The sequence below is a fragment of the Somniosus microcephalus genome, chromosome 13, assembly GCF_052327205.1.
Source record: "Somniosus microcephalus isolate GS21.2 chromosome 13, FLI_Smic_1.0, whole genome shotgun sequence".
NCBI classification, from domain to species: domain Eukaryota; kingdom Metazoa; phylum Chordata; class Chondrichthyes; order Squaliformes; family Somniosidae; genus Somniosus; species Somniosus microcephalus.
The window spans coordinates 44,473,674-44,489,860 of NC_140999.1; the positions used below are offsets into that span (position 1 = coordinate 44,473,674).

Here is a 16,187-nt window from a genome sequence, read left to right on the forward strand (position 1 = left end):
AAGTTTTTTTTTTTTACAACCCTCACTTTGTCATACTTCCTACTTTTGTGTCAGCAGCAAATTTTGAGACAGTGCTTCTGACATACATACATACCGAGGGAAGAAAATGTAGCCCCAGCACTGACTCCTGGGATGCACCACTTCAACCCTTCTCCAATCTAAGCAACACCCATTTACCCTAACTATGTTTCCTGTTTGTCGAGCAACTTTCTATCCATGCTGCCACATTTCTCCTTGTATCATACACCTGAATTTTTCTAATAAGTCTCTGAGACACCTTATCAACCGCCTTCTGAAATTCCACTTATACTGCATCCTCTTTATCCAATTGATCTCTTTTATAAAAAAAAAAAAAAAAAATTAATTACATTTATCAGACGCGACTTGCCTTTAAAAGTTCATGCTAAGTGTCCTGCATTAATTTAAGCTTTTATAAAGGCTTACTAACTTTATCTCAAATTATGAATTCTAAGTGTTTTCCCACAACCGATACAAGACCACCAGTCCATAGTTATCCAGTTTATCCTGTCTGCTGCATTGCCTACTCTCTAGTCTTATGGCGCAATTTTCATATTTAAGGAGAATTGCAAAATTGTGGCCAGAGCCTCAGCTGCCTCCTCTCTGACTTCTTCCAACAGCCTAGGGTGCTTGCCATCAGGTCCAGTGACTTATCTTTTTTTTAGAACCAATTCAACTTTCTACAGCTATCCCTAACAATTGTTCCAAAAGCTTCCTGGTCTATATGGCTTAGTACCTACCATGCTTACCAACCGAAGTGTGGAAGTTTATTTTTTTTATGTTAGTAAAATTTTGAATGGCTTTTATATTTGTAAGGAATTAAATGTACTGTTCTGTCCCTTTGCTGTGTAAAGCACATGTTTACATTCTGAAAATTGCATAGGAAAGTTAGTATTCCAAAGGTGGTCATTCTATTTTGATCTTCATGCATCAGCAAGAGTGTGAACTGTCAGATCTTGTTAATTAAGCACGACATCAATGTGAGTAATGTAAAATGAGATCCATTTAGCTGTGTAATTAGCTTGTCATTTCCGAACAGAATATATAATTTCAGGTGGTAACCCTAAAAAGATTCAGTGTAATTGCTTCTAACATGGATGTTAAAAAAAATTTTTTTAGCTTCACCAGTAATTCAGTAGTTATTCTTTTGTATAATGGCATGCTTGTTTTATAGCATATTAGGCCAGAAATTCGCGGCCAAAGGCGTGAGTGCGCTCGGGGTACTCACGCATCTGGCCGTTGGAAATGCCGGCGTTCAGCATGAACAGCGCATGCGGGGAACGCCGGCATTTCCAGACCTCGAGCGCGTGCGACTGCACAGGCAGCGCTTGCGCAGTGAACTTCGTAGATTTCATTCATGAAATCCGTGAGGGTAAGTCCTCAGAAGTTACACTTGAAAAAAGCAAGTGTAAAGTGGTTCATTGGCTGCGGAGGAAGAAACATTTTATCGTGGAGCTTCTGAAATGCAATATTTTTGTTTGGGAAAGGGAGGGAAGTTATTTTAAGAAATTTTAAGTAAGTTTTAAAGTTAAAATTTTTTTTTTTTTTAAAAGGGGTTTTCAGAACGGTAGGTAGAAGGAGCAATTGTGGCTATGTGAATGGAATGTGAGAATGAGTTATGTATGTATGTCCACATATATTCCTTTACGTATATGTATGTATGTTTTATATTCCTTTACTAATGTGTATGAATGTATGTTTTTAATTATGATTTTCAAATAAGTTACTTTCTCTGAAAGTCACAATTAAATAATACATTCATACACATAAGTAAAGGAATATATACATAACACGCAAAGGAATATATACAGACATACATACTTTCAGAAGCTCCACGATAAGAAATATCTTCCTCCGCAGCCTCTGGAGCAACTGTACCCATGCTTTTTTCATGTGTAAGTTGTAAGGACTTGACCTCACTGAAAGCAGTAATGAAAGCGGCAAATTATACTGCGCACGCGCTGCCTGTGCAGTCGCACGCGTTCTGCCTCTGAACCCCTTCGTTCAGAGGACAGGAAATGCCGGTTTTCCCCAAAAGCACTGTGCATGCTGAAAACAGGCATTTCATCCGGCCAGATGCGTAAGTACCCCGACCGTGCTCGCGCAGTTGGAAGGGAATTACTGGGCCAACATTTTACATGTCAATAAAATGAAAAATTTAACAATTGCACGACTTGCCCCCTCGCATCTGCGACTGAGGGTCCAAGGAGGTGCATTGCGCAAGAGGTCATCATCGTACGTATCCTCACACTGTTCCCTTTGGGGAACTGTATGAAGTGGGATTTATGGCCGTGATTAACGCTCATTCCGTGACCGTAACCATCTTTGAACCAGCCATTAGGGTGGTTAGTCCTATGGCGGGAGGGTTTTACGGGCTCCCACAGCCCATCTGGGGGGGGGGGGGGCCACCAACACCCACGGACGCAAGTATCCCGCTGGATGTCCACCCAGAATTTAAAGTTGGAACTCCGACTCCACTTGCCGGGACTGTCTGGAGTGGGGTTCAAAACCCTACTCCTTCTGGCCCAGCGGCGGGGATGCTTACTGCTACGCAAAAGGCCCACTCCGCACAAAAGGTGACACCCATACGTTTCCTGCGCCTTTTCCCTCCGTGACTGGAGCCCTATGCTGCCATTTCACGTTGCTAATCGGATTGGGCCTTTGTCATAGCGGTAGGATCCCCGCCGCTGGGCCAGATCAGGGTAGGGTTTCAAACCCCGCTCCAGACAGTCCCGGCAAGTGGAGTCGGAGCTCCGGCTCTAAATTCTGGGTTGACATCCAGTGGGATATTTGCGTCCGTGGGTGTGGGTGGCCCCCCCTCCTTGTATAGCTTGTGGGAGCCCGTAAAACCCTCCCGCCATAGGACTAACCGCCCTAATGGCTGGTTCAAAGATGGTTACGGTCACGGAATGAGCGTTAATCACGGCCATAAATCCTTCCACCACTTCCTACAGTTCCCCAAAGGGAACAGTGTGAAGACACGTATGACGACGACATTGCTAAATAAATAAATGGAATTAAAAAAATTCTTTTAGGGCTTTTAAAAGTCTTTAAATTGCTTTAATTCTCTTTAAAACTACTTCAGATTACTCAAAATAATGTAAACATTTAAAAAAGTTTATAAAAGTTACCAAAATCTTCAAAAAACTTCCAAAAACCTATTTAAACTGCTGCTTTGCATGTAAAAATCCTTAGCAGCTTGACAGAAACATTGGGGGCGTGTCCAGTGAAACTGAGACCTCAAGGGGCGTGTCTCACTTACACTGCACGCTCCTGGCTTCGCGCTGGCTGCACTCCTGGGCGGCGTGACGTCATACGCTGCCCGGGATTCTTCTTTTTCATTCACCAAGTCCAGGCGTCCCTGGAGCTGATCGTCAGTAGCGCGGGGTAAGTGTAAATACGGGGCTTGCATGCGCTGCAAGCCTCGTTCTGGAATTTCTGGGCCATTGAATTATGTACACTAACATAACTTTACAGATGGTGTCGTTCTAAATTTTTTGAAGTTAGCTTTTAAATAATGAGTTATTTAAGTTATTTCCTTTTCACCACTGAATCCCATATATATTTACATATTAGGAATTGAAGCAGAGTGGTTTTAGCTTTGCACTGCAACAAACGTACGGTGTGGCAGAATGTGAATTTGCCCAAGTCAAGAAGTAGTATTTCACCAATTTGGCTTCATAATACAGGAAACTTTTTTTTAATCCGGCACCGACGGGACCGACGTGGTGCCGGTTCATCATCAATTCCGGATCACCGAGCGCTATGGTAAAAGATACGAGAGCTGAGAGCTCCGTATAAAGCAACAAACCCTGTTGCTTAGCAACAGGTTCAGAACAATGGCCACAAGTTACAAGCGTCTCTGTAGCTTAGCAACAGCTGCAGCCACACCCTTGCACAGCAACAGATGGAGGAAGGCAAGTAATATGAAGTATGAACCTACTCCTGAATTTTGCCGGTTAACCGAGATTTCCGGTTATTTAGGTGCCGGTAAATCGAAAGTTTCCTGTAGCAGCAGTGTAACTCACAATATGAAGTAATCACTACCAAATCAAATTGCATATTGGGATGTATAGCTAGATGAATCATGTATAAGTCCCGGGACATTTCTTTGTAGAGCATTAATGAGATCACAGTAGGAGTAACATGTCTATTTCTAGCACACATATTTGCAAAATGCCACTAAGGCAAGTGCAATGGTTTTAAGATTTGACTCATTGAAGCTGTAATAAGCCTCTTGCAGATATTTTCTTCCCACGAAAACAAATTTGGGGAGTAGAGAAATATAAAACAAATGTTGAAACTTGAACAGGGAATTGATAACCTGGAGATTGAGTAGTTATGCAAGACCACCAGATTCTGATTATATTAAATGGTAAGTATATTTGAAGTTTTAGGCAGCATTGCAAACTATGAATTAAAATGCCAGTGAGCATTGAGAATGCACAGTCTGTAGAATGTATTAACGTTGAGGGTTCTCCTAATGACACTGGTGAACTGAATTCAGACTGCAAACATGGCGATGGTCAATGTTGGACAAATGGTGGAGAGGCAGCATGTAAGATGATTGAATATTACTGGATCTAGGAATCTAACCTGTCAGAGTGACTTGGATATAGGAGTAAAATGGCTATAGAGTTACTGGTGGTGATATCAGCTAAGTATGTAAGATTACAATTTTAGAACAGATGTATTGCCTGGCATACAGCCGTAGAAGAATGCTCTCCTAGATGAGGCATTAATGAATAAAAAATTGCGTGGGACCGTAAGGTCAGCTCAGGGCTATTTAAAGCAACTATTTGCAAATAGGAACAGGCATAAGCCATTCAGCCCCTCAAGCCTGTTCCACCATTCAATTAGATCATGGCTGATCTGTATCCTAACTCCATCCACCCTCCTTGGCTCCATATCCCTTAATACCAATACCCTTGACTAGCAAAAATCGAGTGATCTATTTAAAATTCTTAATTGAGCTAGCATCTACTGGTTTTTGTGAGAGAGAGTTCCACCCTTTGTGTGAAGAAGAGTTTCCTAACTTTTCTCTCCTGAATGGCCTAACTCTGATTTTTAAGGTTATGTCCCCTTGTCCTAGTCTCCCCCATCAGCGGAAAAAGTTTCTTTCTACCCTATAAATTCCTTTCAAAATCCTAAAAACCTCAATCAAATCACCCCTTAATCTTCTATATTCCAGAGAATACAAGCCTACTTCATGTAATCTCATCTCGTAATTTAACCCTTGGAGCCCTGGTAACATTCTGGTGAATCTGCACTGCACTCCACCCATGGCCAATATGTCCTTTCTAAGGTGCGGTGTCCAGAGCTGTGCACACTACTCCAGATGTGGTCTAACCAGGGCTTTGTATAGCTGTCGCAAAACTTTCTCCTTTTTATATTCTAGCCCTCTAGTTATAAAGGCTAACATTCCATTAGCCTTTTTGAGTACTTTTCGTACCTAACTACTACATTTTAGTGATCTGTGTACATGGACCCAGCTCTCTTTGGACCTCCACTGTTCCTAGCTTTTCACCATTTAAAAAAAAATTCTGATCTATTCTTTATTGGCCGAAAATGGATGACCTCACACTTACCTGCGTTAAAATCCATCTGCCACAGTTTTGCCCACTCACTTAATCTATCAATGTTTCTTTGAAATTTTATGCTGCTCGCAACACTACGTACTATGCCACCAATCTTTGTTTCATTGGCAAACTTGGATATATGATTCTCTATTGTGTTATCTATGTCATTAATAAATATAGTGAGTAGTTGAGGCCCCAGTGGGACACCATGAGTCACTTCCCTCCAATTCGAGTACATACCCATTACCCCTACCTTCTACTGCCTAACCAGGTCAATAATTTGCCTTCAACTCCATGAGCTTTAATTTTAGCTAACTGTCTCTTATGTGGAACCTTATTGAATGCCTCCTCGAAGTCCATATAAACTACATCCATAAACATTCCCCTGTCTGCTACCTTTGTTACTTCCTCAAAACATTTAAATAGGTTCATTAGACATGACCTACCCGTTACAAATCCATGTCGGCTCTTTCTAATCAGCTCAAGTTTCTCTTTAGTGCTCGGTCACTCTGTCCTTAATTATAGATTCCAATAACTTCCCCACAACAGATGTTATACTACTGGGTCTCTAATTTCCTGGTGTTTCTCTCCTTTCTTAAATAATGGAGTTACATTTGCAATTTTCCAATCTTAAGGGACAATTCCTGAATTGGGAGAGCATTGGAAGATTATGGTTAAAGCATCTGCTGTTTACTCTCCTTCCTTTTAAAATCCTGGGGTGGAAAGCATCAGGTCCTGGAGATTTGTCCGTCTTTAGTGTCATTATTTTTTTTAATACTGTTTTCTTGCTTACTTTAACTTTAGTAAGTTCCAGTCCTTGATTCATTATTCGTTTCCCTGAAATGACAGGAACATCCTCTTCCTCTGCTGTGAAGACTGACACAAGTAATTGTTCAACAAGCCTGCTATTTCCTTATTTTCTTTTGCAATATTATCCGTATCTGTTTTTAAAGGGCCCACATTACCCTTGACTATCCTTATTTTTCCAATATAATTATAAAAATGTGGAATGGTTTTAAAAAGGGTATTTAGTTCGAAGGGGAGAAGCATGTATCAAACTAGATGGATTACTGTATTAGGCATATGTTGGCAGTTCGGCTAAAGGGGAGGTGGAGTTCTCTGTACAGAGATGATTTGCACCGAAGAAATTATACTTGAGATAATAGCAATTTGTACATTTAATAAGGAACTTAAAATTTTGTTCAAAAATAAATAAGGAAATGAAAGGATGCAGGCAGAATGATTGCAATATATATCTATCCACAGATTCTTCCGTACAAGTTCTTAATTTGAATTCTTCCTTATCTAGATAGCCCACGTTGTGGCTGTATATCCCACACTAGCTGTATATATTTTTGAAAGCTTTATGCTTTCACTTATTACCTGCTGTGTCTCATTGTGTGGATCAGTCAACTTGGCTAGTTACCAAATAGAATTATTAACAGCTTGCTAAAGTTATAAGCAGCAATTCAAATACATTTCCAGGCATTTGCATTTTAAGTGGCCTTTATTTAAAAAAAATAAACACAGCAGTCCTTATAATATACATGAGTTGAAGAATATTTTCTTAAATCTTTATACATAAAATTAAGCAGTGTGATGCTTTATGTTTTGGAAGAGAGTTCAAGGCATAAATGTCTACACAAACTTTGTATTGCTTTGTGTCCAGAAGTGGATTGAATCACTAAAATGTTGTATTTTACTAGTATACTATTCAGATTAAGATGAGAGATTAAATGCTCTAAAAATTAAGAGAAAGTGTGGTTTAATTAGACAATTAATAGACTAAACACTTCAACACAAACCTATCAATCTCAGTCTTGAAAATTTCAATTGACCCAGCATCTACAGATTTTTGGGGAGAGGGTGGAGGGAGGGGGGGGGAAAGAGTTCCACTACCTTGTGTGTGTGGAAAAACTGCTTCCTGATTTCAGTCCTAAATAGTCCAGCTCTAAATTTTAAGATTATGCCCCCTTGTTCAATCTGTGATATCATGTGTCCTTCTATTTGGACTTTCAGCTGGGAAATTTGGTGGAATGCTCAAAGACTGCCTTGTATGCTAGTTGTGGGGCCTAGGGGCACTGTCACATATGCCAACATGTGGTCTTTAGCTTTTAGCCAATTTTGTTAAGTAGGGAAAGTGTAAAATGCTGAATGTTATTGAAAAAGCAATGCCTGACAATGCAGTTGTCCCAGTACCCCTGTAGGTTTTAAGACTTGCTTAGTATATTGCTACCATTACACTATGTAGGGAAAAAACATCTCCCTTAAGCCAGTGCACCTTAATGTTGCTAATACGGTTCTTGAATGCTCTTGATTCATCACCTCAAGTTATTCACGCCACCAGTACTTCTCACTAGAGTTACAAAAGAAGATGCTGTCTCCAGACACAACTCGAGCTTCAGTGGACAAAAATGTACAGATGGATGTTTCTTCATCATTCAAGTCGACGCATCAAAATCTTGCACACTCATCCCTATCCTTCACAGAAATTCTAGTGACTACTGTTGGCTGCTTCACTCTTTAAAAATATTGGATACTATAAAGGGGAGAATTTTGAGCTGTGTAATACTAGGGTATAGTACTGGTGGCAGCATCTCTTGTCAGGTAGCAAGAGTAATTTGAGGCAATCAATTAGCAGTATCACACGAGCATATCATGTGAAATTGAAATGTACCCGCTTAAGTAATTCATTATTAATATCAGTATGCCAAATAAGCATTGGTGCAGCATATGTTAATGCTTCCTTTTAGTGCATTTATCAGTGTCTTGAGAGTAAATGTTAAAATCAATTTCCTCAGCTCTAAGGTTTGAATTAAAGTTTCAACTGGAGGGTTAAAATGTAATAATCGCTCTACGTTTATTGCAGTTTAATTTTCTTGTAAACTGAGCAGCTGAATGCGTGGAGCAGCATCAATGTTGCCATATTCAGTTATAAAGGGTGGAATTTCACCAGAAGCACCAGCTTATTACATTGACAGCAATACAGATGTAATTCTTGTTAAGTGGGATGTTCATACCATTATTAAAAAGGCTGTGTTTATATTTTATTCTAATACTGTTTGAATGTGATGTTAGAGGGGAAGCTGTTTTTATTACTTCATATAATAAAGCAGATGTCATTTATACGGCTCATTTGCCATGTGAAATGGTGGCATCAAGGACAGCTCATGCACTGAAGACATTGGAAGGGCACCCTGCAGCATTTGAACAGCAAGCATTCCAAAATATACTTTGATAATTCTCTCTTTGCATTTTTTGACTTGCTGCCTTAACCATTTCATCCCGAGCTAGCTAAAGATGTTCCTCAGTTTACAAATGGCTTAAAATATTGTCCAGGTGAGGAAAATACCCTGTCCTTATACTCTTTCTCCTCCCTGCTTCCTCACCTGTGTTGAAATCAAAACTAATTGCATTAATTTCTACTCTAACTCATTCTTTCGCAAGATTGCAAAACTGTGGAACTCCCTGCCGCCTTAATTTTCCTCTTCTACAGTGTAGACGGATGAGAAATTAAATAGTGATTATGCGCTCTTCTACTCTACTCAACTTGGAACTGCTCTATGGATCTGGGCTCTTCAACCATGCTTTCTAACTATAATATATTTTTTAAAATCTTGCATCTGTGCACAGTTCCTGTCTATACTTCCTGTTGTCACACTGCTATCAGCATTTTGTATTATAAATTCCTTTGTTCACATTTATAATGGAAATTGTATGTAAACTTGTGCTGTAATTAGACCCTTCTACTTGTGGCGTCACTGAAGTGCCTCATTTTTGCGTCTCTCGACTCCTCAGCTTGTACTGCAAAAAAAAAAAAAAAAACACTTCTGCTCCACCCAACTCTGCCGTGCTTCCCAAATTTTTCTAAGTTTTGCTATTTACCTATAAAATCAAAGCATTAAAAAGATAAGGGCACAATGTACGACTTTAAAATGGGAATTGAATTACATTTGCATGACCTGGTCCAATTATCCCACTCCCTCCAACTTCTGTTTCTATTTCACCTGCAAACTATACTTGGTCTTGACTCCCCATTTATCATGCCCCTCAGGAGATCAACTAATAACAATTAAATAAATCTCTAATTTTTTTTGATACACTTGTAAAACAAATTCACTGTTTTTGAAGGAAAAATAATCTGCAGATCACTGACCAGTATCTCATTTGTATTTGGCATATTATGCTGGTATGAAATTGTTCAGATCATACACTGATGCTTTTGTGAACTTCTGCTCGGTGCGGCTTTGAAAATGATATCTTTACTTTAGAAGACTTAATCTGGAGGTGGTGTCATATCATGAATGGCAACTGTCCATCCTTCAAAGAATATCATTTCTTGCAGATTTTGTCTGTTGCACAACTATGTAATTGTCATGTAAACCGGTATAGGCTAGATAGAACGTGATTGATTAAATATCTATTCCAAATCTTTGGCTATGTTAATTTTATACCTCATATATACTAAGAAGTAGAGCTGGGAAGAGTAAACTCTTCACCCCCTTCTTTCCCCCCCCCCCCCCCCCCCCCCCCTCCAAACTGCCTCACTCAAAACTTCCTTCGCCTTCTGTGAAGGAAGGCAGACCAACTAGGTTGGCTCCACATAATCCTCCGGTTCATAATGCTTTCTGGAAATGAAGTTTGGCTTCCAGGTGATCTCTGCTTGATATTTTGCCATTTATAGTTCTAAGGGATTGAACTAGGCACTTGATGCCAACTTTGTGTCAATCCTGCCCTCAGCTGTTAGCTGCTGTGCAGAATATTGGCTTGGGATTTTGTCTTTTTTTTCCCCCCAGAAGGTAAATACCTTGTTTCTAGCTAGCATCTATCTACAAGTTCAGTTGAATGAGGACATTGCCACCTAGACTGCTGTAGAAGCAAACCTTGTCCTTTAACAATTTGATAAACAAGGTGTCTGAATTGGACTTGTTCTTATGTAGGGTTGTTTTTAATTTGGAAGGCATGTCCACTTCTGCGAGTGAGATATACCCACAATTTGTTCCGCTGGATCCGCAGACTTTACTTGTGTCCTATACTTCCAACTGCTGGGAGAGCCGGTTGCTTTTTTCCAGGCCTCCACCTGTGGCCGTGAGGAGTTATGGCAAAAGATCCAGAGGGGAGATGAGAATTTTTTAATGTAGTGAGTTGTTATGATCTGGAAGGGTGATGGAAGCAGATTCAATAGTAACTTTCAAAAGTGAAGTAGATATATAGTTAAAAAGGAACAATTTACAGAGCTATGGGAAAAGACCTGGGGAATGGGACTAACTGGATAGCTCTTTCAAAGAGCCGACACAATTACGATGGGATGAATGGGCTCTTTCTGTGCTGCATGATTCTATGTAGTGATGACCAATGTTCCCTCTAATTTTGTTCTCGTGCGCGGTCCCTTTAAATTTGCTGCGCGGCCGCTCATGTGCGATATCTCTTCCAGCGGCAGCAGCTGGTGAGCGGCCTGCGTGGGACCTCGCGATTGATGCGCGGCCATCCTCGGGGGGGGGTGGGAGGGGATGTTGGTAATGACTGTGGTGGGAGCTGAGTGGTGGTGACTGCAACAGTTGCTGCGAGGTGATGAATGGATGAAATTTCTCTCCGCAATATCATCTTTGCCCTCTGCACTTGGCATGCCTCAGATTAGGAACTGAGTGGAGTAGTACATGTGCTCCAACAGTTGGTGCTATTGTACTGCCTGTTAATGGGGAATATTGAGAACAAGTAAATAATTTCCTTCAGCCAGATGACTGGCATTTTTTATAGCACACAAAACATGTCCCATGGCACTCCAAAAAAGGAGTGTGTGGACACCTAGTAGTAATAGGAGAACTAACCAAAGGCATGGTTGAAAAGCTAAGTTTTGATGACTCTTTAAGAGTAGGGAAAATAGCAAGATGGCAACGTTCAGGAGAGAGTTCGAGAGAGTACGGTTGAGGTGGCCATTTCTGCTAACTCAGCACTAATTGCAAACTTTTATGATGTAATCAAGAGTCACCGTAAGTATGTGCACTGAGAATTGTGGGGTTTGGAGCTTGCTCACGTTTCCAACCTCCAAATGAATAATTCTTCACCTAAAATGCAACTTTCTAATGCAGTTCACATAAAACAGTAACAAAAGCATGTAAGTGTGGGCCTAGATGGTAAATATTAACAGGCTATTCAGTTATGGGGAACATCATAGCCATTATCCACACAGGTATACTTAACCTGTGGACAGTGATCATGAGCAGGAATCCTGGCTGATTTTATTTTATTCACCTGTTCCCTAGCCTAGGGCTACCTGGACTATTGTACAGATGCCCCAGTATTGAACCTGAGACTTTCCTTTTTCAGATTGCACAGCAAATGTACCAAATGAGCCATTGTCTAGGGGGAAAGGTTTATATGAATAACCACCCCCCCCCCCCCCACCCCTTGCCAGCCGCCACCTCCAATAGATCCTTCTGCAATGTAACTTTATTTTTTGCACATGTATAATCTTTGTGACCATAGCAAGTTACTTGGATCTCAGAGCATGTAGAATGGAGCAAATGTTCTGGAAGTTGGTGTAAAGCTGTGCTGAAAAACTTGGGTGTGTGATTTGTAACATGGGAATCTCTGTTCCAGATGCTAAATTCAATCTTTAATGAGGTTTAATTTGCCTCACTGAGGAAGAATGGAGTAAAGAATAGAGAGCAGGTCATTAACTTTGAGCTGACTGTTGAAATGTCATTTTTCAGTGGATATTTCTAATTGCAGAATAATTAAATTGTTTCTGGAACAGGTCCAAGTTAATTACATCTATTCAATATAGATAGAAAAATCTATACCTGATAAATATTTTAAAAGTATTGTCATTGAACTTGTCTAAAGTATTAGGTCCAATACACTAGGGGGAAAAAAATCACACTGCACCCATACACTTCATCACCTCAAACTGCTCCTTTGATCAGTTGTAGAGATGTAATTATCCTAGTGTTAAAACAACAGTACCATTTTGAGATGTATATCAGTTTAAGTAATAAAAGTTTCACATGCCCACCATTACATCTTACCTAAATCGTAGTAGCAACACCTGTAAAGGGTAATGCCACTTGAGTTGTTTAGCTTCTTCCAAATTCCCATGTTGATTTTCCTTCATTCTTTCCTGATGGTGATGATACATGGTTCGTATGCACCAGTGAGCATCCAATGCCACATTCAGTGGTTATACATGAATGTTAAATGTCGACAGAATATTTAACCATGTGGCCCATCACGGCCAATCCTGATCTGTACTCTAACATAGCGTGTTGTTTCTGGGTTCCACGCTAATAATGCTTTCTCTGTTTTCCTACGATAGAATATTCTATAGGTTCTCCTTGAAGGAGGTGTTTGTGTAAATCACCAAGCACACCATATACAGAGATGATAATTGTCTATTTGTAAAGTATCCAATGCAAGTTATTTTAGGATTATTTTCATGACCGTACTTTTAAATGCCACCAGTACTCAATACAGAAATATTTTCAAACCTTTTATTTCATAGAAAAATACAGATGGACAGTTATGTGGATATAAGTATTTGGAAATATCTATTGCGGATCTGAAATTGTACAGTTTAAAAAAAATAAAAAATAAAAACTTTTAGGATTGTAGGTATACTGGTTGCAGATTGATATTGAGTGAGTTGTACATAGCAAAGAATCCTGGGTGCAAAAGCTACATGTCCCTGGCGTCTTGCCACCTATAGAGGTGGAGAAAAACCTGGGGGAAGAGAAATACTGCCCCATCCCTATCTTGGAAATAATGTAAAAATTAGGTAATATATTGCCAGTATTAAAATAACATTGGTTTTGCTGCCTCACCGATGTCCCTCCAGAGCTACTCTGATGCCAGGTACAGGCAGCCCTTCCCTGTAACTGACAGCACCGGAGAGGAGACGAGAACGGTTGGCTCTCCCAAGGTGGCTAAATTGTTGTTTCAAAGTGGGTAATAACTTTTTCTAAACACTGAAAGGAAATCCCTTCTAAACAGAAAACCTTTTATCTTCCTTAACCCTGGTTTTTTTCCTGCCTTTTTAAAATGGAGTAGATAATAGGCACCTGATTCTGGATGATGAAATTGACATTTAGTGACCTTTTTATTCAATGGATTTCTTTTTTGTCTTCTTTAAAGGGGTAATGTCTTCATGAAAAAAGTGTTTGGGAAATGTGTTAGTCCTAAAATGCACAACTCCCATATCACAAATCTCATCAAATTACATCATAGTATGTCAGTGTGACAAATGGTGCCCAGTTCTTCCTGCTCTTTCCAGACATAGTAGTTTCCCACACCCTTTTTACAAACACCATGCCCTTTTAAAGTTGAGGCTGTTTTTAAACAAAGATTATGTATGTCACATCAGTGCTGATTATACTATTTCTTAAATTCTCCAAACGAAAGTAAATTGTGTACAGGGGGATTCTTGTCTGAAAATTGTAGCTTTTCTACCAATGGCAAAAGTAACCTTCAATAGCCACGCACTTTGATGTTTAATAGAGGAAATTGCTTTGGTTTCCAGTTCTTAGTCCCTCAGGTGGCACAAATATTTTGATTTGCTAATGTTCCACTTTTCTGTCTCTCCTTTCTAGTCTCAAGCAGCAGTAGAAGGCCGCAGTGACATTCCCCTGAAAGAAGACGAATATGTAATTGGTGAGAATACTGGTAAGTACAAAGTACTGAACAAGATCAGCCATTTTTCTCTACCCTTTCCACTGGATGTGTACAATTTGTCCTGCCTGCATCCTCCTAAATTGATTTAATTTGAGATGCAAATAGCCACAGGGTGAAATTGAAAAGGAGAGGAAACTATCTGAAATACCTCCCCAAGTTCTGACGGTAGACTAGCAAAAATTCCAGCATATCCATCTAACATTAGTGAGCTCTGCCCAGCTACATTTCACAAGTGATGTACTTTGATTCCAATATGATTGGGCCCTCCAATATAATTCTCCAGGCGAATACCTCTATCTCTGACTAAACTTTCCCTGTACCTAGATATTTTGTCCAGTTGAAATTTAGTTACATTACTGTTTCAAAAGTAAATGGATCCATAATACCTCACACTCCAAGTGCAGTGGGACCTGCTCTGTTATTAGGCGGCATTGACAGCCCCAGAGCAACATGCACAATGTGATTCATAACTTTTGTTTCTGACCACTGGACTTTCCCCAACTGGCTGTTTTTCATTTTACTCAAACGTGTCCCTGAACTGTCCCATCGGTTGATCTGAAATTGATAATGAAAAAGCACAGTTTAGGCTCCATGCTGGAGAATTGGAGCTATAGAATTCCCACTGCAACTTCACTTTGGTTAAATAACATGAACTTGTTCACTGTTGCATAAACTATTTTAATACATAATGAGTTGCAATTAACATTCTGATAACGTTATGATTGATAAAGATCAGCTCATGTCAAAGTTCTGAACTGTATAGCAGTGATGCAGCCATACCTGCAGGGTAGAGAGTCATTAGTTTGTGATTAAGCATTTTTTTTTTCTTATTACAGTGACCCACAAGGATGGATCATTCAGATCAGAACTATCCAAGCTTCTAATTGTTGCTCGCTCACGGCATGATGAACTGTGATTTGGATGACTTGTTTTTGTAATTGAAAAGTTTCAAAATCTTTTAGGATAATTTCATTCTTTATATTCTTAACTGCATAAGTCAGCTAATAGGAGCATTCCCTCCCTTTGTATCCTTCCTTTCGTCCTCTCTCTCAACGGAGGAGCAGGACAGTGTGGACTGCTGACTGCTGCTCCGCCACCTTAAAGCAATCTCGTTTGGCATCATGTGAGAGTTTTTGGGCAGGACGGATATCCTTGCTGGTTATTCTTTCACAAACCTTAAGATCTGGTCCCAACAAGATGCCTCACTTAGCAGCCTGCTTGGGAAGAGACATTAAAGCACCCATGGAGGATCACTTGAGGCCAGAGTACTCTGCAGCTGTTGACCTACCCCGTAGTCCATACTGTTTTTTAAAAAAAACGTTGGTACCTCACTTAAATCTGATTAAATATATCAGATTTGTAAATTGCGCTTTAAAAAGTACGCCTTCCTTTCCAATACTGAGACTTTTTTGCATTAGTCGAGGTGTATTCGATCAGTTAACATACACTGTGTCTGTGATAGTTACATCTTTTTACACCAAAAATATGAAACCTGTATCTGTAATTGTCAGAATGAACCTTGACCTGTAGATGTCCTTACAAAATTCATTTTCATGTGCAAAGGTTTTTAAGCAAATTGTTTAATAAACATGGGTGTTAATTTATAGCGCTTACCTACATAGTGCTGAATGAATGCAGCTGTAGATGGTGAGGTGCAAACTAATTTTTATGTACTCTTGGATTTCCTCCATAATCTTAGTGGTTAGCACTGTTGCCTCACAGCGCCAGAGACCCGGGTTCGAATCTGGCCTCGGGCGACTATCTGTGTGGAGTTTGCACATTCTCCCCGTGTTTGCGTGGGTTTTCTCCGGGTGCTCCGGTTTCCTCCCACAGTCCAAAGATGTGCAGGTTAGGTTGATTGGCTATGATAAATTGACCCTTAGTGTTAGGGGGATTAAATACGTGGGGTTACAGGGATAGGGT

General features: G+C 40.0%; 1 protein-coding gene across 1 annotated transcript in view; it reads left to right on the top strand.

Annotated features, from left to right (window-relative positions):
- mydgf (myeloid-derived growth factor) overlaps positions 1-15,845 on the top strand; it is a 62,641-nt gene extending 46,796 nt beyond the window's left edge. The window contains exons 5-6 of the mRNA XM_086004872.1: positions 14,183-14,255; positions 15,101-15,845. Coding sequence (XP_085860998.1) covers positions 14,183-14,255; positions 15,101-15,180 — 153 coding nt within the window. The 3' untranslated portion in view covers positions 15,181-15,845. The remainder of the gene's footprint in view (positions 1-14,182; positions 14,256-15,100) is intronic.
- Positions 15,846-16,187: the final 342 nt, after the last annotated feature.